Source organism: Nesoenas mayeri (assembly GCF_963082525.1).
Source record: "Nesoenas mayeri genome assembly, chromosome: 2".
Lineage (NCBI taxonomy): Eukaryota > Metazoa > Chordata > Aves > Columbiformes > Columbidae > Nesoenas > Nesoenas mayeri.
In genome coordinates, this window is record NC_137543.1 from 152,601,822 (window position 1) to 152,623,953 (window position 22,132).

Below are 22,132 nucleotides of genomic sequence, written 5' to 3' on the forward strand. Positions count from 1 at the left end.
CACATTTATTTTTCTTTCTTCTTTCTTTCTTTTTGCTGTCCCTCACTTCACATACCAGTAATTGGATAAACTAAGTTAGTATTGCCTGGATTACTTCTTGGTTCCTTAACCACACATAAACAGTTTTCCAAGAAAGGAAATTAAATACTTGCATAAAATGCAACTTGCTAAAAAAAGGCCTTTGCACTGCAGAAAGTTTTTAAAAATAACTTAAGCAGGTCTCAGATTATCATAAACAGACATTTACAAATCGTATCTTGAGTGCGTTTCAGCTTTGTCTGTCCTCTTTCTTAAATTCCTATATTCTCTCTGAAAAGGGTTGTCAGGCACTGGAACAGGCTGCTCAGGGAAGTGGTGGAGTCACTATCCCTGGAGGGGTTTAAAAGATGCGCAGATGAGTTTCTTAGGGACATGGTTTAGAGGTGGACTTGGCAGTGTTAGGCTAACGGTTGGATTCAATGATCTCAAAGGTCTTTTCCAACCAAAACAATTCTATGATTCTACACAGCAATTTGTGTAAAATGTTTGCCATGTAAACAACTGAAAATTGCAAATTGAAACACCACAAAAGCAATTGTTTACCATGTAAACAATTGAAAACTGAATACAAATTGAAGCAATTGTATGATAAACAAATTGAAACACCCTATAAAAATGTCTCTTAAGGAGACAGGACACATGAGAAATAAGCATGAAAACTTGGACAACTCAGGACCAGTCCAGCAGCATTACACTGTGACTGATGAACCAAATTTCCTGTGGAGCAACATTAAGCAGTGAGGTCAAAAACTACGTCTTCCAAAAAGTTTTATTCCCTTCAGCTGCTGGGTGAAGAAATACCTTCCTTTAAGAGTCCTTTTCCTGATCCAAAAGAATCAGAGATCCTGGAAGTTAGTTTATAATGGAGCGAGATGTAGCTTTCCAGTTTATTTTAGAATTCTGCATAAACTGTTAAGGTTTTCCTGATGTCTTAACAACTGTCATGGCCAGGGACTGTTAACATCAGCAACAACATCTTGTTAACATCAAAACATGAATTTCACACAGCAATTCCTGTATCCATAAACAATTGCTGTTAAATTACAGGATCTTGTCCATTAACATATACAAAAAAACATTTTTAGAGTACCAAGCACTAAATTTAGCCTGTGTCTTCATGATTTGGGCACTGGCGGATAACACTGCTGCTAAAAGCATCCTTTCCTAACATGAATTTTGCCAACTTAATATTCAGGCTCCTAACTCAGGTAAGGGATGAAAAATATCTGGATAGGGGAATTTTCTATGAAGGACTCAAATTAGGCATGTTCGCCTCAGCATTTTCCCCAAGAAAAAAGAACAGATTGCTTTAGTCTTAGCATGCTTTACCAATACTAAAGTCAAGGATCAGCTTTTTCATTAAAACAAGCAAATACGAAAAGCTCTTTTCAGAACAAACCTCAACTCTTTATAGGTTGAAATCAGAAAAATGTCATTCTGGGCAATTACACAAAAAAATTAGTTCATAAAACTAAGTCTCTTATAATTATTCACAGGGAAGAAATAAAAGACTTTTTTTTAAAAAAAAATATATATATAAGGCTTCTGACAAGTTTTAAATTACGCATGCAGTAACAGTATAAAGGATGGGCTGAAAAGAAAACTTGCGATCCACTATCCCACTGAGTTTGGAACTCTCGGTGACCAGTATTGTCCATTCCATGATCATACAAACTATAGACATACGAATCTCAAAGCCACTGAATTCTTAAAACTCTTCTAATGTCATTTCCCCAGACAGGATGTTAGGAAACTCTACCTGCATCCAGTCAGGACATGGAGAGAAAGATCATCATTTGTTGGAAACTTAGTTATGATCTTTCTGGAATTTTGGCTATCGTCTCTTTGGGGGTCAAGGTTACAGCTTTGACTCTTCTGTGCAAGAAGGAAGCAGCAGTCGAAACAAAGCCATTCCCATGAGGTGCAAAAGGTTTCAAAGAACGCACTGGGCAGAGATGCCCTCAACTTGATCATTTCCCTCAGCCCTCCTCTCTGCTCCCCAGGAAACTCTGACTCAAAGTTGTGGGAGGAAATATTTCAGTACATTCAAACATCTGATGGTTATCAATTGATACGATAGATATGTATGATGTCTGTAATAAGGTATTAAATTCTTCACGTTCCACTACTCATGACTATTCTGCTGTGCATGCCTATCAGAATCCCAGGAAGTAAATCAGTTACCCAGGAGTCTCCACCCCACTTCCCAGCTTCCCACTCTGAAGCTGCAAGGTCCAGCTGCTTTGCCTGGGAAAGAACATGAGTGCTACACTGCAAGCAAGTATTATAAAAGAAAATAACCATTTAACACCAGTATTTAAAAAAACAAAACAACAAAATACCACACTACACTAGAAAAAGTATCATAACTACAAAGTAGGCATATTAATACTATATTGTCCCTATTTAAGTGACCTCATTAAAGAATTTGTAAGTCATTAACCCGCAAGAAAAAAGAGGCGGCATCTCTGTGCATCAGATTGGCAAGAACAAAAAAGAAAGTTTGACAAACAATAAAATAAAAAGGAGACCAAATAAAACACAGTAACTTAGATCTATTTCACCACACTATTCTTACTCTCAAACTTTCCGACTACTTAACAGATGGTATTTCCATGACACCTCCAGTCAATTCCATAACCACACATCAGCCTACAATGTGGGTCACTGCAGAGCTTCTTACACACTCGGTTCACATAACAGATCTCACTGTGATTTTCCTCACATTTCATTCACCCTTAAATGAAATGACCCTGAGATAAGGCAAAAAATAGCAGCAGGTAAAGTCTCTATGAAAACTAAAAAGGGAGAGAGAAAGAGGGAAACAAAATACCAGACAGCTGCAGATGCAGAAAACGAAAAACGTTAGAAAGGGTAACTATGCTAACAGAACAGGCAAAAAAAGACTACTAGCTATTATTAATAACTTGCAAGGCTTGCAACATAAACAAACCCTTACAGTCTCATAGCTAAGAAAAATAAAACCAAAAACCTATAATAGTACCCATATAGATGCCTACTTAAAGCCCCATTTCAGCTGCAATACCCAAATCTTCACTCAGAAATTCACTACCTACTAGACTCTCTATTTCTCTCATTAAATAGAGGGGGTTTTTAGTTCTCTTTACAAGAGTAATCCCACATACACATGTGCACACACTGTCTCCCCTCCAACATTCATTCTTTAAAAAAGGTGAGCAATTATTGTAAAATGTCATATAGTGTGGTTGAAGTAATGGGTAATTGATGAATTCAAGGTAAAGATACTGTTCCTCATGAGGCAGGTTTACTTAAAGAACAGCACTACTCAGCTTAAAGAAACCACAATTTACAACATAAAAACAGCTATGTTAGTCTCACAAGTACACATGGATGAGTAGAGGTTTAATTTGTCTCATACCTTGCTAGTAGATGCCTTGTAAGTTGTCTTTAATTTCTGAGAAAGCTGACTGGTACTATGACTGGCTGTTGAGACAAATAAGTTCAAAAGAAGATATTTCAAATACAGCATTAGCTTATTTGTATAAGTAACTGGTATTAATTTCCTTCAATAAGATTCTAAGTTTTGGCCAGCAAAGTACAAAAAACGTAAATTCAAAAATACTAGTTTAGGATTCTTTGTGATTCTCTTACCTTTTGTTTTCAGCTGTCCTTTGCTCAGTTCAGTTCCATCAATTGTCTGTCCTTCACCTGCTAAACGCTCATTCAGTGTATCAATCTCTCTCCGTACTAACAAAAAAAACAATTCACATTAATACAAAAAATTGAGTATCACTACCAACACCATTAACATCTTATTTAACAACTGCTCCAGTCAATAAGCAGTCTATTTTACGCTGAAGACAGAAAAAGAGATTAGCTGTGATTTTACAAAAGCAAGTCACACCAAGACATAAACCAAGACTTGTGCTGAATTTTCCAGGGATTAACCTTGACCCAGATTCCAAGGAAAGTATTAGCAATTCCTAATTACCATTACTTGTACTAATACATGTGGTTAAGGATTAACAGAACAACTTCTATGAAATACATAGCACATCTGTATTGACTTAAATCCAATAGAAGACAGAAAACTTAGAGCATCATAAATATTTTAGCCACAGAATTAGTATGTCACTTCTTGCCAAAGATTGTATTAATCACAAAATAGTATTCTCCCCCAAATGCTTGTCTATCATTAGAGTTTCAGTAAGAAAAGTAATGCAGCAAATGTGTATATTTTTTACACTTTGAAATAGGTTACAAATTGTAGAATGACATAGACATTTTCCATTCAAATATTTCAGAAACACTAAATACAATTAAATTCTTCTCGTTGCACAATAGACAAAGCATCTATTTGTAACAGGAATATGCTTTTCTGTCAGTTATCTATAACTCCCGCCAGTGTCATTTCAACACAAGACAGAGTGACAGCATAGCTAAACCAAATTGGGAACTCTCAAAGTATTTCCAATGGTTGGGCTCATTTAAAGTTACTCTGCTTCATTTTATAAAAAAGATTTTCAGTGGCTTATAGCTTTTTCTCAAAATCTGGACTGATACTCTTTAAGTGCTCTCCTCAGGTAAAATCTTGTTGATTTAACTGCTTTAACCATGCAGTTTTTCACTGTTCTTGAGAATAAGTCTAGGTCTGTTTTCCCACAAAATCTTAGGACTTCTTTAAAAACAAGTCATTCACTCCCAGGCTTTGAAATGTGGGAGAACACAAGCCATCAGGAGTATGATTCCTGCCATTTCCAAGAAATTCACTGAAGTCTCAGTTCTAAGAACTAGAAAAGTCAGTTTATGCTTCCATACCACATCCAAGTGCTTGAAATAAGCAAAGCAAGATTCTCTTTCCTGCCTTCCCATCACATAAACCTAAACTTCTTCAAAACACAGACAATATGAAAGAGAAGTAAACAAAGTGACAGGCTTGTAGTAACAGATGACTGAAACAAACGCCAGGTAGATATAAGAATTCCCTGAAATGATTAAGACTGAAGCCTGGAAGGGATAAGAAAAGAAAGAAACTAGAAAGAAGTTGTAATAAGGGAAAGCGAGCGTATGAACAGTCACGGAGGAAAAACCTAAGATTCTCTACATACCGAAATGGCAACACTGATGTAGCAATTAGACCAAGAACAAGAAAATAACAGACTGAGCATCAGAAGAGCAAAATTTAGAAACTGTCGGGGGGGTGAAAAGAGATCACAAAGGCCAGGAGTGAACTGGAACTGTGAGGTGAAGAAGGAAAATGCAGAAGAAACAGAAATGGAATGTAAGGAAAATAATCATACTCTGGAGGGTACAGACAAATTCACCACCTGTTTTCTAACAAATATTTTAAAAGTTTGGTGGGAGAAGAGGTTCCCCTATGTTTCTGGCTACCAGTCAACTTCTCCGCAAGAGGCTGAGAAATCAGTTGTGCAAACTGTCACTAAAAAAGTGTAGTGTTGACCATAGCCTTTAACCAATACAATCTCAGGTCTTAAGAGAATAAAAAACCAGCACGTTTTCAAAAAGCACGTGAGAACATTTTTTAACATGAGTGTTTGGTTTAACTGTGGGAACAGATTAGGTGTGGAAAAAAATTTTGACCTGGAGCCAAACCAGACAGATTCCAGAATTCAGAAGTCAAGCCATGCCACACAGCTTCCAAAATCCAGCAAGGCAAACTGAGCAGAGGTTCTACTGTGTGACTGCCTCTGTTACCTACTTTGGATCTTCTTCCATTGCCCTGAATCACTTACATTACCATATGACTGCACTGTCATTAAAGAAATAACATTTTTTGCAGATAACACCAGGAATTTTTATCTGAGTGCCTGACTTTGAAATTCATGAACAGTTGCGGATGCTGGTTAAGCAATGCACTAAATAGTATGATCTAGAAATAACACATTTTAAACTTTATCAAGAAAGAGACTTTTCCAATTTTATTTACGAGAATTATGTCACTAAAATTAAGCTTGTAAATATACAACAGAGCCACAAAGGCCAAAGGCTGAATGAAGTTACTGCCAGATTAGCACAGTATACACCAGAGCCTACAATGACAAGGAGACAGTCACTTCATTATCTTTGTTTAAGAGTCAAGGAGGATAACACACATCAGCTCCCACTACTTGTGTCAAAGAGCTAAGAAAGTGATTTTTCCAAAAAGGTACAAAGCCCATCTTTGCCTACAAGTTCAAAAAATTCTTTAACTCCTCACAGAAAAGCAGCACTAATTACACTACAGTGTCCAAGGTGTCTCAGTTAGTGCTGCTATACCCGAAATCCAAATAATTCATACACTACTAGAAAAAATAGATACTCACGTTCCAAATTTTCAATATACAGGTTCTCAAACTCCCGTTCTATTTGTCCAAAAAGTTCAAGAAGTGTATTCCGGACAGAAGATGGTAGTTTTGAATCCTAGGAGGCAAAATATTGGGGTTTATATTTTTCTTTACATATATTTTATGTAGTTACCCTTCAATCTTAAACTGATTTTAGCAGTTCTCTATCTCCCAGCAATAAGGGAAATTAAAACTTATTACTAGTGTAGAACACAAAACAAGAAGCTCTGTACCTCATAAAATTATTCATTTTACATACTCTTCCAAGAGACAGAATCCAAATCACCTGTGGGTGGGTTTTTATAAACTGTAAAGATACCTGTAATATTCACTAAAGAAAAAAGGTGTAAAAAATGTATAGTGTAATGTCAAGGTGCTTCCAGTTCAAGAAGAAAGAATACCTTTGGTTGACAACATGTTTCAGATGTTGCCTATGCATTAGGTTAGGAAGTCGCCATCACAAAGCACCTTATTATAAAAGCTTGAGACAAACTAACCTTTTAAACATATTTTCAACATTTACCTACTTTTGTGACTAACCACATCTAAGAGTGAAGGAAACTGCAATTTCTAATCCTTCCTTCCCAAGACATTATTCAAGCATCTCCTCTTCACAGAAAGTGTTTTGAAGCAAATTCAGAGGAAGGATGATTTTTTGACTTCAGCATAATCAACAGAGCAATTCTGAGGCACAAAATCAAGTATGCAATAAAACCACTAACACAGGGTTTCTATGATCTGAGCTCACTACACAGCTTGACCACGAGTTTCTCTTGGTAAATTATTTAAATTTTATGCATCTGCCTATAAAACAGAGATCAGCACCGTATTTTCCCTGAGCAAATGCATACCATGTTCAAAACAAGTACTGATTTCTGTTGGGAGTCAAGGTTCTCACTATATCGATAATTCTGTTATCAAGCCCTGTTGAGCAGACAGTGAATAAAGCAGAAGACAATTGACCACAGTACACTGAGAACCTAGTACTAACAAACATCATAAAACTTAAAGCACAGCATGCTACAAAAAAAAAAAAAGGAAAATCAGAAAGGAGAAAATATTGTCATTAGTCTAAAAAGTATAATCAGTTAATTCACTAGAAGATGGACCAAAGGATGACCCATTCTTGCTTGCTAGGTAAAAAAATTCTACTAAACCTGTTCTATTCAGTTGCTGGTGGACCACAATATGAAGGTTGACTTACTGTATTTATTATTTATCTAGGTAGCCAGCTATAAACTTTAAGAAAAGCTTCTGCTTAACTGAGCCTTACCCTAACAAAGAAAAAGCTGAACTATGCCTTTGTAGCATATTTAACCTATCATCTCAGAATTCAGTAAGACAATATCTGATCACTGCACAAATCTGTAAATAATGCAGCTGTATTCAAAAACTGAGAAACAGCTACGCAAGGAAACAAGCTACCAAATTTTGAAGTTAAATACCAGTATATCAAGGTTCATCTATTAAATACATAGGGAATGTGCGCATCAGCAACATCTCTTTTGATAAACAAAGCAAAAGTATGTAATTTCAAGAACTCAAAATCACCAGCTATGAGCACTAACCACTATTTCAGGTCTAGAAGTACAGAAGCAGCATTACTAGAATAGGAGTACAAATATTAGCACAGGATATCACCTAAATGTCACTGAACTGCACTATTCAATGCAAGTTTAAGGATAATTACAGCTTTTTTTGCCCTTAAGTGTTCCAGCAAATCCAAACCAGAAGAAATTGGCTCCATTCCTATAAACTGAATTGGGAAGAACCGTGTGCATACTGGCCATCAGAGGGCAGCATGCACCTTCCACCAAGTCTGCATCTAAACAACCAGAATCTAATTTGACTCAAAGTTTGTTTAATACAGTCAAGATGATTGTCTTCAGAAACAATTAGAAAAGCCTATCATGATCCCGATTTTCTAAGTTATTCCTGATTTTAAAGAGAAGCGCAAGAGAAACCACTAGTACCCATGACACAGAGCACACGTGCTTTGTTAGATTAAGTTTTGCACCAGCTTCACAGCTACTACTTTAAGCTGTGGCACTGTGCTGAAACAGGCACTGTGCTGACAGAAGTGGTCCTACGCTCCTTATGTCCCCCCAGGATATTCCTTTCTGCATCTTCATCTGCCTCTGCATTGAGACAGTACTTTTGTTCATGCATTCACAGTCAAACAGAACATTGAACAGATGTCGATTAAAACTCTCTTGAAACAAAACTGATTAAACAAGAATACTATACAAATGAAACACTATTAAGAGAAACACTGCAGTTAGAAGAATCATTTAAAATTCATTTATCCAATAATTCCATACAGCAAGGTTTTTAATGAAACTAAGTTATCCTACAACTTTCCAAACAGAAAAATAAATGTAGGAAAGGTTTTCAATCCACTTCTCAGCGTCTGAAAGCATAAGCAAATCTAAACCTGTTCTAAAGAAACCAGCACAGTAAAACGCATCCACTTTCCTTACCCTGTTTAAAGTTGGCATTATTTAAATTAGCTTATAAAAATATCGCATAATAATGTTATCCGTTTATCTGCAAAAGTACTTTTCTAGATCTCATGTGGTTTACAGCTCCACTGTGAAGGGGCACTAATACTCTCTGCTCATTAGAAACTGCTACCGGCTGTTCAAGGTTAAATGTCAGCAAAATTAAACAAGATGATCCACATAACATTTAAAACGTTTACCTACTACAGCATAATACATTTACAAAGTTTGATAAGAAATACAAAACCAGCTAAAAATGTTGGTTTACTCCACAGAAGTGACATCATGCCTTGACCTCTCAGCTGCCCTTCACTCCTTCCCTGAAGCCTGTAAAAGTCCAAATGCAACAACTAAAAGCAACAACTTGGGCTTTGTTCCCAGAAAACTAATGTTGTAATTAACCAAATACTAGATTCAATTAAAAAAAAAAAAATTGTCACAACACTGAGAAAACACAAGGTTTTCCCTTCAGAGTACCTGCAGAGTTCAGAAAGTCTTCTCATAGCCAAATATCATTAGTATTTCAAACTACCTCTCTGATAAAAACCAAGTTTTGTATCATCTTTGCCAGGCCTGCTTCAACACTGCATATTCAATTTGACAGCAAATAGCTTTCAAACTGCTGTTTGCTTATCTTTGACAGCTCTACTTCAAGCACTTCCTATAGGAGCCTTACCTACAGTTAACCTCAATACAGTCAGCTGAAGCACTCCAAGTGGCTCCAGACTGTGTTCACTACACAGACTGACACGTTTCAGAAAATTACAGAGGTCTGTGATTGTTGTTCTTTCCCTTAAGTTTAATGAACAGAAGACCATACCTTCATTTGAGCCAAATTATAAAAAAAAACAAACAAACAAAACAAATAAACAAAAAAATTAAGTTAGTTCACACCTCTGTCAAGCAGACGATGTTTGTTTACTTTATGGAAAGGAATGCAGAACAGCATTCCCACTAATACTATCCACACCAGAGTCATAATAAGAAATATTTCCATTTATTCAGAAAAGACATATTATTTCAGGAATACCTGGGTTACTACCATTCCAAACTTAAACTTATAACATCAAGAATCAGTCCTCAACTGTAAGAGGTGGGGGACAGGTGCAGAAAAATAAATAGGCTGTTTCTTTGTATTTCTTCATGGTTCTATCATTCATGTAAGAATACATAAAAGACAACAAAAAGCTCCACAGGTCTGAATACAACCTGAAACACCGTCAATATCCATGTCAACAGTCTCCAAAGACAGGCAACACTTAAAAGCAAAAATGTCTGCTGTTCCTGCATCTTTACTGGACATATTTCATTACTTAAGTTTATTTAATTTCGTCACATATAAAACACATCATAGAAATGTTCAGGAAGTTACCCAAGCAGCAGCGTGTTCCCTTACCTGCCCTTCCAACATGTCTCTCTGCAGTCCTGTCCGATCTTGCTCGGAACTGTTGGTTCTTCGGATTGAAAGACTGTGCGATTTACGTTTCTGCTTTGCTTGGCGAGCAGATGCACAACTTCCACTTTCTATTGGCATTACTTCAAAAAAATAGCTTCACAGAGGCTCCTATGATAAACTAAGGACAAGTATTACACATTACAAATTGCTTTACCAAACTAACCAGAGTTTTAAATTTTTTTCTCAGAATAGAAATATTTAGTTCTACTAAATTTTGGAGTTGTTTGGGGTGTCATTAAAGAGAAGGGATACCTAGTACTTGCAACTATTCTTCAAACAACATTAAGTTCAAAACCACATATGCATATACTTAAATAAAGTGCATTACTTAGTCATTAACCAACAAACCTCCAAAAAAGGAAAATAAATTCCACTACCTTGCTCATTTTGGAGAACACCAGCAGAGAGAGCCCCAAAATGCTTCCAGGAAACAACTATTATGCACTGAAACTATATTGCACTGAAATGCATGCAAAATTAAAACCCAGCTGGAAAATGAAAGCAAACAGACATGATAATTCAGGGACACTGTCAGGTTAAAAACCTATTATGCAACATTGTGTTAGTATACAAAATTTAATAGATGTGCTTGTTTACACATAAGCAGAAATTAATTTTAATGACAGAAGTTCTGAGGGCTACTTTCCACCATTTTTGATAGCTCACGGTTTAACTTCCTTGGATGGTAACAGTGCCCAAGAACTGATGAGAAGAGTGAAAGTGCACCTGAACTACCAGGTGGTTATTGGGTTTAACTTCAGCAGCTTGTTAAAGCCAAATATGCGTTTCAATAGCCTTAAAAACACCTGACAGTATCACCAATTAATATTACCATGCATGATCTACTGCTTTCCTGTGTTTAAGAAAAATCAAATAATGTCTGATTTCTTGCAAAAACATGAAGAATACATTCTTAGCTGTCAAAATCTTATATTTTTTACAAACAATTACTGGATTTTTTTTTAATTAAACCTGATATTCAACAGAAATTTTTAGCTTCACGGGGTACCAGTTGTTAAACATTTCAAATGTCTGAGGACTGATTTTCAAAATTTTCCAATCATGAACACTGAGAACAAAATAAAAATTCATTCTCCAGCATAAATGATTTCTGAAACAATTACAACTTAACACAGCTGCAATAGTCTGCAGAGAAATAGGAGAGCAGAGTTGGCAAAGCTAATAACGCAACTGAGCTTCCTTGTAAATAAGTTGATCAGAGAAAATTTAAACCAAACCCAAGACCAGTTCCAATTTAAGATCCGCCAACACACTAGATCTCAAGCTAGGAATGAGCACCATCGCTGTTAACAAGACTAGGCATTAACCAGTTTGGCGGTTTTAAGATGGTATTTTCAGCTTTTTAACATATCATAAAGCCAAGGAAAAGCATAGCTTACTAAAAACGCAGTATGCACCATGAATAAAACAGCTTTAAATTTGCTTTGGTTTTTATATCACAAAATGAAAATATGTAAAGATACATAAACCATACTAGATTTAGTCAAGGTTCTGATGCCCATCCATCCTCAAATTTTCTCACTGAAAAAACTAGTATTTTGATTAGCTTCTGACACAAATTAGTAACCTGACACAAATCTCATAGTGAATCTAAAATAAAAATCAGGTTGCACCAGTATCTTCTACTGCACTGAAATTATTTTGTTCATCTCCTCTGGAATCTGCACAGTCCTCCCTTGTACCTAATCCCATCAGAGCTTTTTATGTGTGATTAATCAGTAGTAACTAATTAGCTATGTTCACAGATTAAAGAAGATATAGTACTACCATTAAGTAGTTTCTTATTTGACTGGATTTCATTTTTCACTGTGGCTAGACTCCTCTACAGTAGAAAGCCCAGCCCATAAATAACTTATTGCCAATTTTCTGGGCTTCACTAAGTATCTTCTTGTTCTTGGACATATGGTCAACAGTTAGAAACAGGTTCTCAGTGCTCACATTTCTGCTTCTCTTCAAAATATGATCAGATCCCAAACATATGTACGCTCTCCTCTCTTCCATCCTTCTTCCCATCTCCCTTGGGAACCACTTTTCATGTCTTTCAGTTACTGGTTTCTGCAGTGTTTGGGTTTACTTTTTAAGGCCCAAAGCACCAAACTCTGTGTGCATGCACACAGATGTGTTAAATGGTTTTATATCTATACATACACACAGTTACATATAATCACATAAAGCAGTTAACACTATTTCACTTATGCTCAGTGGAAAAAAAAAAAACCTCATTTCTAATTGCTGCCAGATATAGTTCCTGAGTTGTAGTTATACACATAGCTGTAACATGGTTTATATTTTCTCCATATCAGGTGTTGTTTTAACTGTCTTAACTTCCATTTGCCCTCTGCTGACAAGCTCTTTCATTTTAGAGGATTTTACCAAGAAAGACCCTTTTCTGAATTGCTTCATGGAATCATAGAATGGTTCAGTTTGGAAAGGACCTCCAAAGCTCATCTCGTCCAACCCCCTCCCATGAGTAGGGACATCTTCAACTAGATCAAGTTGCTCAGAGCCCCGTCCAGCCTGGCCTTGAATGTCTCCAGGGATGGGGCATCTACCACCTCTCTGGGCAACCTGGGCCAGGGTTTCACCAGCCTCACTGTAAAAATTTCTTCCTCGTGTCTAACCTGAATCTCACCTCTTTAGTTTAAAATCATAACCCCTTTTCCTGTCACTAGAGGCCCCGGTAAAAAGTCCCTCCATCTTTCTTATAAGCCCCTTTAAGTATTAAAAGGTCGTAATAAGGTCTCCCCAGGGACTCACCTTTTCCAGGTTGAACAACCCCAACTCTCACAGTCCTTCTTCACACCAGAGCTGTTCCAGCCCTCAGACCATTTTTGTAGCCGTCTCCTGGACCTGCTTTAAAAGGTCCATGTCTGTCTTATACCATTGCTTACTGGATACAATTGGCTCTCTGGGCTCCAAGCACATAGTGCTGCCTCATAATTTGATTTTTCATCCACCAGTACCCCCAAGCCCTTCTCGGCCACACTCCTCTCAATCCTTTCATCCCCCAGTCTGAACTGATATTGGGGATTGCCCCAATCCTGCACTTGACCTTGTTGAACTTCATGAGATTCACACAGGCCCTTTCCTCAAGCCTGTCAAGGTCCCTCTGGATGGCATCCTGTCCCTCAAGCAAATCAAATGCACCACTCCGTATCAGTATGTACAGATTTGGCAGCTATACGTTCTATTATGTAGAATTTAAAGGGACACAGTCATATGCATGAAATAACATTTTTACACAGTGAAATTCTCACATGAACTACACAGAAGTTTACACTTTCCCAGCTCATAAGCAAACAGAAAAGAGGAGGTAAGAAACGCCCCCATTCCAGTATCTATTTGGTAGCAGCACCTCACCTGCAGCCAGTGCCATTGCCAGGAATTGCGGTCTCCTCATGCACCAGCATGACCACGTCGCTCATGCACTGCTCTGGGGAGAGCAAACATGCACCCCCTCCCCAGGCCTGCGAGGGGCTGCACACAGCCAGGGATACGCTGCAACCACAGAGCCGACAAGCAGGCATGTGCCTCCAGAGGACAGGGAATGAGAAGCTGGAGGGGACGAGCTTCACTGCCTTTAATATCATTCTAAATTCCACCAAATAGCCTTATACACTTTCAGTAAGGGAGCAATACTTAAAGTTTTTTAGACCCAGGATGGAAATTCGTTTTTTTTTTAAAAAGTGTCCCTTTAAATATTAACTTTATTTTGACAATTTCAGAACTAATTTGATGCTAATTGCAACAGTAAGAAGCAATAGGTTTTTCAAGAGGAGATTTCATAAAACAGATCCTTGGCAATATGATGTTAAAAAAATAAATAAGGTGCTCATTTCTAGCAGTTACCTGATTCCCCTTATTATGTAAGGTTTTCAAACAATGAAAATTACCTGTCCAGAATATCAGTGTCATGTTACATATCCTATGAAAACCATATTAAATATTGATTAGTGAAACAGTCAGTAGTATACAAACCAGTCAAAGTCTTTCACATTTTCTGAAACGTTTGTAGTTTAGAAGGACAGGAAAGGGGGGGGAGGGAAAACATCAACACAAGTCAAGGCTAAGCACCAAATCCCAACCTAAGCAAGAAAAAAAGGCTTCAAAATGATCCATTGCATAGTTAGACAGATGTAGTCAATGATAACTTTTGAGTGTTATAAATGGGTTCTGAAAAGATAAATTCACTTTCCTTCTGCTTAGTAATATTACAAGTAGGATGAAAAATCACCTAGAGGTATGGGGCTCTTGTTTCCTGAACCAAATAAAGGTGAATTCACAAAAGCTAAAAATTAGCAATCAAGAGTAAAAAAAGCCGACCAAAAGTACTTTCTGACAGGAAAAAAACAGGAGGGGTGAAATAGTTTTGTATTACTGAACTATATTAATTACAGGTGGTAGTTGACAAACACTGTACTATTAAAAAGTGAACTTCTGAGACATATTGAACTACCAATTGATTTGGCAAATGCTACATCTGCACAGTGTTCTTTATACAATGACCTGTCAAAGCCTCAAGAGAATGGTACCAAATGAATTTCTGACAAAGTCAATCAGCAGAAGTAGGGGAGAAAAAGATGTCCTAGAAAACATACAGACCATAGGTGATGACTAATTTCTGAAAGCAAAGATACTTTGGTATTTAAGTTATACTGCTTAATTAAACTCATAGCATATTTTACAGTGTCTTAAATTAAAGTTCTGCTACCTACCTTTCTGTAACAGACGTTACCATATAATCAGCCACAGGAAATATTTCCTCAGAGTAACAGTACAGACCAGATGTGTAAGCAATTACTGTTTTATTCAGCTACAACAGAGAAATGGCATCAAATAAAACTGCACACACTGGTCTTACTAGACCTAAAAATTCAGTGCAGCAAACAACTTGCCTACTTCTATTCTTGAATAAGGAATAAGCAGACTGCTGAGAGGAAAGAATTCCTGGGCTATGCATGCTGCTGGAGCCAGGGAGAAAAATCTGTTTTCAGACGTGTCAGAGCACAGACAGAATGGCTACAGTATTGCATTTCCTTTTTTGTTCATTCAAGACAACACACAAGACTGTTACAGGAAAGTACCAGGAAGTTACAGCAGCAGCTCTTACACAAGATCTCCCTGCTCCATTTTGTTTAGAGTTGAGCAAAAGTAATACACACTACTTAAACGATTGTTTAAAAAAAACCAAAACAAAACACAGAAACCATGATTTTACTGTATTTGTGTGTACTTTTAGATCTCTTAGTCTCACATCTCCCATTTTCAAACATGGTTTAGAAAAAATGCCAGTGTATACTACATAAGAAACAAAAGCTTTTTACAATACTAATTTTTGCCTTGTGCAACATTAAAACCTTAAGATACAAAGATGCCAATTAACGTGGGGTTTTGTTCCACTTAAGGGAGGAGGGAAAGGAGAGAGGAGAATGATTACCATTATTAAGTTCTTAATTACATGCAACTTGGTTTGACAGCATTATTCATGAATTAAGGGAATTTAAGGATCAATGTCTGTCACTACAATCTTTATTAATATGTAAAGAAATCAAATTTAAAGGATTAAAACTTCCATTTTGAGGTCTTCAGTGAACAATTAGTTTCAAGGATGCTGCACATTCAAGTGCCATTAATTCAATGCAAGCTCCAAGAATACAGCACACCTGAGAAAGATCAGACTTCTTTGTAAGACTAGTTGTTTTGCTAAAGATAAATATTTAGGAAACAAAACCATTCCAGATCATCACAGATGATGCTACAACCACTGATAAGTGTGCTCAAACCTTATGAAATCTACTCGAGCATTACAACATTCTTCTTTCTAAATTTAGCACAGCATACTTTCAAACAAAACTGGATGTTCCTCAAAATATAAAAGGGGAAAGGATCCATCACTGAAAATGTAACAAACCTCCCTTTGACAGAAAGCATAGTAAAGAAGCTGCACCAATTAATTTTAAGTGTGTTATACAGTTGGAAATCAATAATAAGCTTTAACGCATTAGTAAGTATATACACTAAGCAGCTTTCTAACATCAACATCCAAGTGTAAGCCAGCCCAGTTTTGCTGCCAGCAAGCTTTGATCTTGCTAATTCAACTATGTCAGCAAATGCTGCGATCAAACCAAAACGCAGTGCAGACCCAGCCTGCCAAACAGTCTACTACAGCAAGAAATGTTACCCTCAACCATACAGACTTGGTTTAACTAATATTAAACAAAACCAGTAATTATCAAACTTGGATTTTTCTTATTATTGTTTAGAACAGAGAAGAAACCTGCCTGCATCCACTAATAATCATCAGACCAAGACCTGTTAAGTGAAATTGCTGATGTCCTGAAAGTGTATGACTTTGCTTTGCGATCTGTGCCACCTGTGCTCGCTGTTTAAACTACTTACTGCTGGTTTAAACCTAAAATGTGTTTGAAGGCTGCTCTATTTCCTTGGCTGTTTCAGCTCCCATTCCTGTATTATCTAATCCCTCCTAGCCTAGCAGTAGTCTGCATGCATGCACAGGTATGCAAATACAAGACCTGAGGGTGAAGAATCCTAAGGAAGTTAAAGAGCAAAGGCGGTTTAACCAGATACTTGTTTAAGGAAGCACTCACCACAGAGGCCAGAATCTTATTGTGCTAGGCTCTAAACAAGCAATATTTCAGCACTCATTACTGATATACTAGATAAATTCCTATTATGCTTTTATGCAGAGTGACCTCTAATATCATTGCTCTTCATTTGGGAATATATTACTTGCTAATAAATTAAAATCTTTTACTGCTTAAGACACAAAGCACCAACAAAAGCAAGTAACTTTGACATTAACTATAATAAATTTTACAAGCTTTTCTGAAGCAGCAATAAATATCCTTAGCACAGGACATTCTTGAAGCATTACCTCATACAGCTACCACAGAGTATCACATCTTCCAAGAGTACATGTAACAGCACCACGAGTACCCAGCCCTACCGTCTCGGAACACTAAATCTCAAAATAGTCAGTAGGTATTATTCCAAGATGAGAAAATAACAAATCACCCTGGCTTGTCAGGAAATCATCCCAATTCCTGTCCATTCCTCAGTGGTCACGTGTGGAGTACTAACAAACCCTCTCTGCAGATGTCTGAAGCGGTGGCCTGCAAAACAAGCCCCTCACCCCAGCCTTCACCTCACAAGACAAGCTGCTAGTCTTAGTTCCAAGACTTAAAAACTCCATCACATAAAAAGATCCCAATCTTATCTCAAACATATAAAATGCAATACCACTTAACTTGCAGTACACAACACATACTAGTTCTGGTTTGCAATTTCTGGATTTTGTGAGAAGTAAGCTTATTTTAAGACACTATCAACACACTCACAGTATTTCTCCCATGACTGTACCAACAATCTCCAGCATTTCAGTGCATACAAGAGACTGCATCCTTTAAACAAGTTCTAAATTTGGAAGAAAGATGGTGAAAGGCCATGTCTATACTAGAGAGACAGCAGAAAGAGTTACCTTTAGATTTAACATGATAAAGCTAGTGTAGGGACAAATGTACACACAAACAACTGGCACTATTAAAAAAAACCCCACACATAGACATTACACTGGCCTCTGCCTCAAATTCTAATGTTTGGTGCAGGCACCTTTTCTTAAAATAATTGCCCGTGTCCACAACACACCTAGGTACATTTAAAGTTATTACAATAAGACACATTAGGGCTGACACATGCACACACAAGATCCTATCTAATGTAAACTACTCATTAGAAAACATACTTGAGGATTCTTGAGGTTACCAGCTCACTTTCAAAAACATCACATAAGAAACACCAACAGCAGGCTTGCTTGGAAAACAGTTTCAGAAATTTGCCTAAGGAGAACAATCCTGCTGAGATGTTGCAAAATGGGTGCATGAACAATAGACGTTTGTATAATTTCAAGGTGTACTCAATGACACTGAATCACTTTCAAAGAAGCTGCTCCACCAGTTCTTTACATAAATATTCCAAGAATTACTGTTACAGAAATCATACTTTAAAATGCTATAATGAAACAAACTTTGATAAGCTAGAATACGTAACAAGAGGGATAAAAACACAGGCAGAAGTTTCTCTTTCCTCACAAACACCAAGATGTCCTTGAACAACGGTTCAAGGCTTAACTTGAATAAGTTTTCCTCATCTTTGCATAAACCCAATTTAATTTCCTTCTAAAACTATAACCTAACATCTACTCAACCTCTGAACACATTAAGCACATTAATTCTTCCCTCAAATTTGTTTTCATCTCTTTAGCCCAGGAAAAGAGAGAAATACAGCAAATGGCTCTTCATATACATAATTTTTACCCATCTCAGGCCTTTCCAAGTCACCCTGCTGCCAAAGGCCAGATCTACCCCACCACAAACAGCACTCCCTCATGCACTTGTACCCCAACTTCAGAGAACCTGGGCGTTTCATTTTTACTCCCTTTGCGCGTGTGTCAGAGGATCTAAACTCAACCTGGAAACTAATGAGGTCCTACAATTGGCCTGTCCTCAGGGCATGCAGTAGTACACAAACAAAGTTAGTGAGCGGAGCCTCCTCAGCAGGCACCCCCGGGTTCTCTCTCTGCAGACCTGACAGCAGCCTCACAGACACGGGCTGCCAGCGGCAAAAATAAATAAATAAATAACATTTAAAAAAAAACAATAATAATTGCAGCATATAGAAGAGGAAGAAGGGCAGATTTTCAGTTATTTCGGATTTTAAGAACGAACGTGCCGGCCATTTGACGCGGTACAGCCCGGAACAGGACGGGGGTGCGGAGCAGCGCCCGCTCCCCGCTGCGGGCCTGGCGAAGCGGCGGCCCCGCGCAGGGACCGCCCGCTGCCCGCGTTCCCCCAGACCCCTGCCCGGGCCCGACCCTTCCCCGCCGCTCCCCGCGCCGGGCCGGGCCCGCCCACAGCCCCGCAGGGAACCAGCTGCCACCGGCTGCGGGGGTCTCGCTGGGCGGGAAGATGGCGGAGGGTCTGCGCGCTGCCGTGAGGGGAGAGGGGCGCCGCGGCCCTTCGCACTCACCTGTCAGCCACAGCCGGGGCGGCGAGCGGGAAGGGGCAGGGCCGCGGGCGGCGGGGGGAAGGAGGAAGAGGGCGAAGGCGGGAGGGGCGACGGTGGCAGCGACGACCCGGCCCCGCGCTCCGGCAGCGCCGCTCTGCTGAGGAGCCCCCGCCGCCACATCCGGCGGCGGGCGGAAGCGGCGCGCGGCCCCCGCTCGCCTCCATGGCGACGGGCCGGGCAGCGCCAGCCGGGCCTCCCGCCCCGGGGCTCGGAAACGGCACCGGAACGGGGCAGGAGCCGCCAATCGACGGCTCGTTCGGGGTCCCGGTAGATCAGTACCTGAGCCGACAGGCGCAGCCCTGGAGCTGAGCTGCGGTAACGAACGCGGAGCCACCACACACACGCAGAATCACCAGTATGGCAGCAGGGCCCTCAGACGGGGAAGAACGGGGCCAGAGGCTGCACCACCAGCACCCCGTGATCCAGCGGTTGCCCTCCAATTCTGCACCTCCTAGGTATTAATGCTGCTACTTAAAAACCTGAGTTGTGTTTCATCCTAACTACTGCCCAAGTGGACCGACAAGGGAGATTAAACTTCCACAAAATGCCACTGGAATTCCTTGGTGTTTTGTTTTGAATGGGGAATGGCTGGAAAATACTGAATCCGGGCTGTTTGCGCTTCATCTGCAGACAGTATGACAGAAACAGCAAATCAAAGCTAACCACAACATTCAGCAAGTAGGCTGTTCGCTTTGAAGCTTACAACACATAATTGAAATGTGATTAATTCCTTTGCTCCTTAACACTTAGAAGAAGCCTTCACATAAAATTCTTATTCATTGTAACAGATTGTGAAAGTCAAAAGAGGCCTTTGCCTAATTATTTTCTCTTCCTGCAGATCTATCTAGCTGCCTCAGAAGAGGTCTGTGAAAAGGCCACAAGAGTATGTGCCTCAGACTGAAGGCTGAAAATACATTTTCTTTTCATGTGCTTCCCAGCTACAAGTATGCCTGCAGTTCTCTTTGGTCTTCATTTTCCTTTCTGCCTCCTTTTGTGCAGAAAACTTAATTGCAGCTGTATTAACACAGTCAAAAATAGTGTGTTTTACCCACTTACTAGCATATTTTTCATCACTAGAGGTCATTCTACAAGGTAACCAGCTGCACTGGTTGAGATGTTCCCATAATTTTAACCTTTTCCCTTCTTCAAAGCCACCAAAAGAGAAGAGAGCAAAAAGAAAAGGTAAATGGCTTTAAGGAGGGGAAGAAGAGGGAGACAGAACAGGCAAAAGAAGATGGACAAAAGGTAGAACAGAGTTGCTTGGAAGGAAACCCAAACATAACCTGACCAAGTGCCAGTTTGCTGCTATCAATTCTCTTTATAGCTGGTGCAGCTGCAGCTCTCTCAGTTGCCTTAAGCCAAGTCACAAATTCAGTCCTCAGCTATCCAGTTCCTAACTAAACATTTAAGCCTCATTACTCCTACCAAAATTACTTCATCCCAATATAATTCTGCTGTACCATAACATTTTATCTACAAGAATACACACTTGAGATTTTCCCAGGAAAACACTTGGCAACATTCTTATTTTCTGGAGCAGCTCACTGTCTAGCAGCAGGGGGCAGTATAGAGATCACAATTTTTTTTCATGAAGAAAAAATGCAAAATACTGCCATATGGAAAGACAGGGGCTTAAACAACTTTTCACTTGATACGGGATGTCTCTGACCTGAAAATGAACAGGCCTTGTACTGATGCAGATGCTTTTCCATGAGAAAAGAATGGCAAGTGGCTTGTTGTCACTCTCCACATTACAGGTTTGTTTTTGTCATGGTACTACAGGAGTAGCAGCCACTGTGTAATGTATAGGAACAGGTACAGAACAAAAGACTGCAACAAGCTACTGGTTGTAAAACAAGAGGCATAGATAGCAGTGCAGAAGTCTAAGAAAACAAGGTGGAATACTAGTTAGCATCTTACTGACAGCTGAGAAGCTTTATAAATGGGCATTACTGTAAACAGAGTGGCAAAGTTTGGTTGTCCTGGATATCACACCTTCCAGACCTACTTGTGCACCCATGACTAGACTTGAAAAAACAAGATACAAAGTTTAGGAAGCCAGTAACAGAACAAATAATAATTGAATCTCTCAAATCAAGATTTTCCAAACCTGTAAAAGTAGCAGGAAAAAGCAAAGCCTCCTGTCCAGACCTCCAACCAAAAGAAAGAAAAAACAGATCTAGAGGAGAAAAGCACTCAAAGGTTATTTCTTCCCTCCTACAGGAAACCTAATAACTCCTTCCTAAAAGAGCCAGTTCCTGTATCATTAATCACCACCTTATGCTATACAAAAATATTTGGAAGCCATCCATCATAGCACTCTTTCCATCTGGCCTGAGATAGCAAAACTAAATGCAAATGGAACATCCTACTTATATATATAGCATACAAGTATTACATTTTTACTGCAAAGCCATCTGCCTTCTCTGAAGCGAGCTGAAGCAAAACGATTTCCTGAAACAAGCCTTTAAAAAAAAAAAAATTCAAGCAAACAACAGCAGATTAGTTAGGACCAGCAAGTATTTACTTCTCAATTCAGGTAAAACCCAGGCTGCTGCTTGCTGTGCACGTAAGTGTATCACCTAGACAAGTGTTTTGGGAAGAATTGTGACTCCAGGGCAGGAGCAGACTTCCAAAATGGATTCTTCAGGGAGACAAGGAACAAGGATACTGAAGAAGGGTGAGCTGGAGGTCTTAAACATTAG

General features: G+C 38.8%; 1 protein-coding gene across 6 annotated transcripts in view; it reads right to left on the reverse strand.

Moving 5' to 3' along the window:
• The window catches only part of WDR37 (WD repeat domain 37), a 47,861-nt gene extending 28,068 nt beyond the window's left edge, over positions 1-19,793 (reverse strand). For 2 of the 6 annotated variants that reach the window (XM_080338699.1, XM_080338694.1), the window contains exons 1-5: positions 19,389-19,534; positions 10,263-10,440; positions 6,345-6,441; positions 3,673-3,768; positions 3,440-3,504 (exon numbers count right to left, since the gene is read on the reverse strand). In XM_080338699.1, the coding sequence (XP_080194825.1) occupies positions 3,440-3,504; positions 3,673-3,768; positions 6,345-6,441; positions 10,263-10,400 (396 nt within the window). In that variant the 5' untranslated portion in view covers positions 10,401-10,440; positions 19,389-19,534. Of the gene's footprint in view, positions 1-3,439; positions 3,505-3,672; positions 3,769-6,344; positions 6,442-10,262; positions 10,441-10,699; positions 10,811-13,703; positions 13,798-14,236; positions 14,269-19,388; positions 19,535-19,706 lie in introns of those variants that run through there. The other 4 variants (XM_080338695.1, XM_080338697.1, XM_080338696.1 and 1 more) reach the window with 4 other exon arrangements.
• Between the last annotated feature and the right edge of the window lie 2,339 nt (positions 19,794-22,132).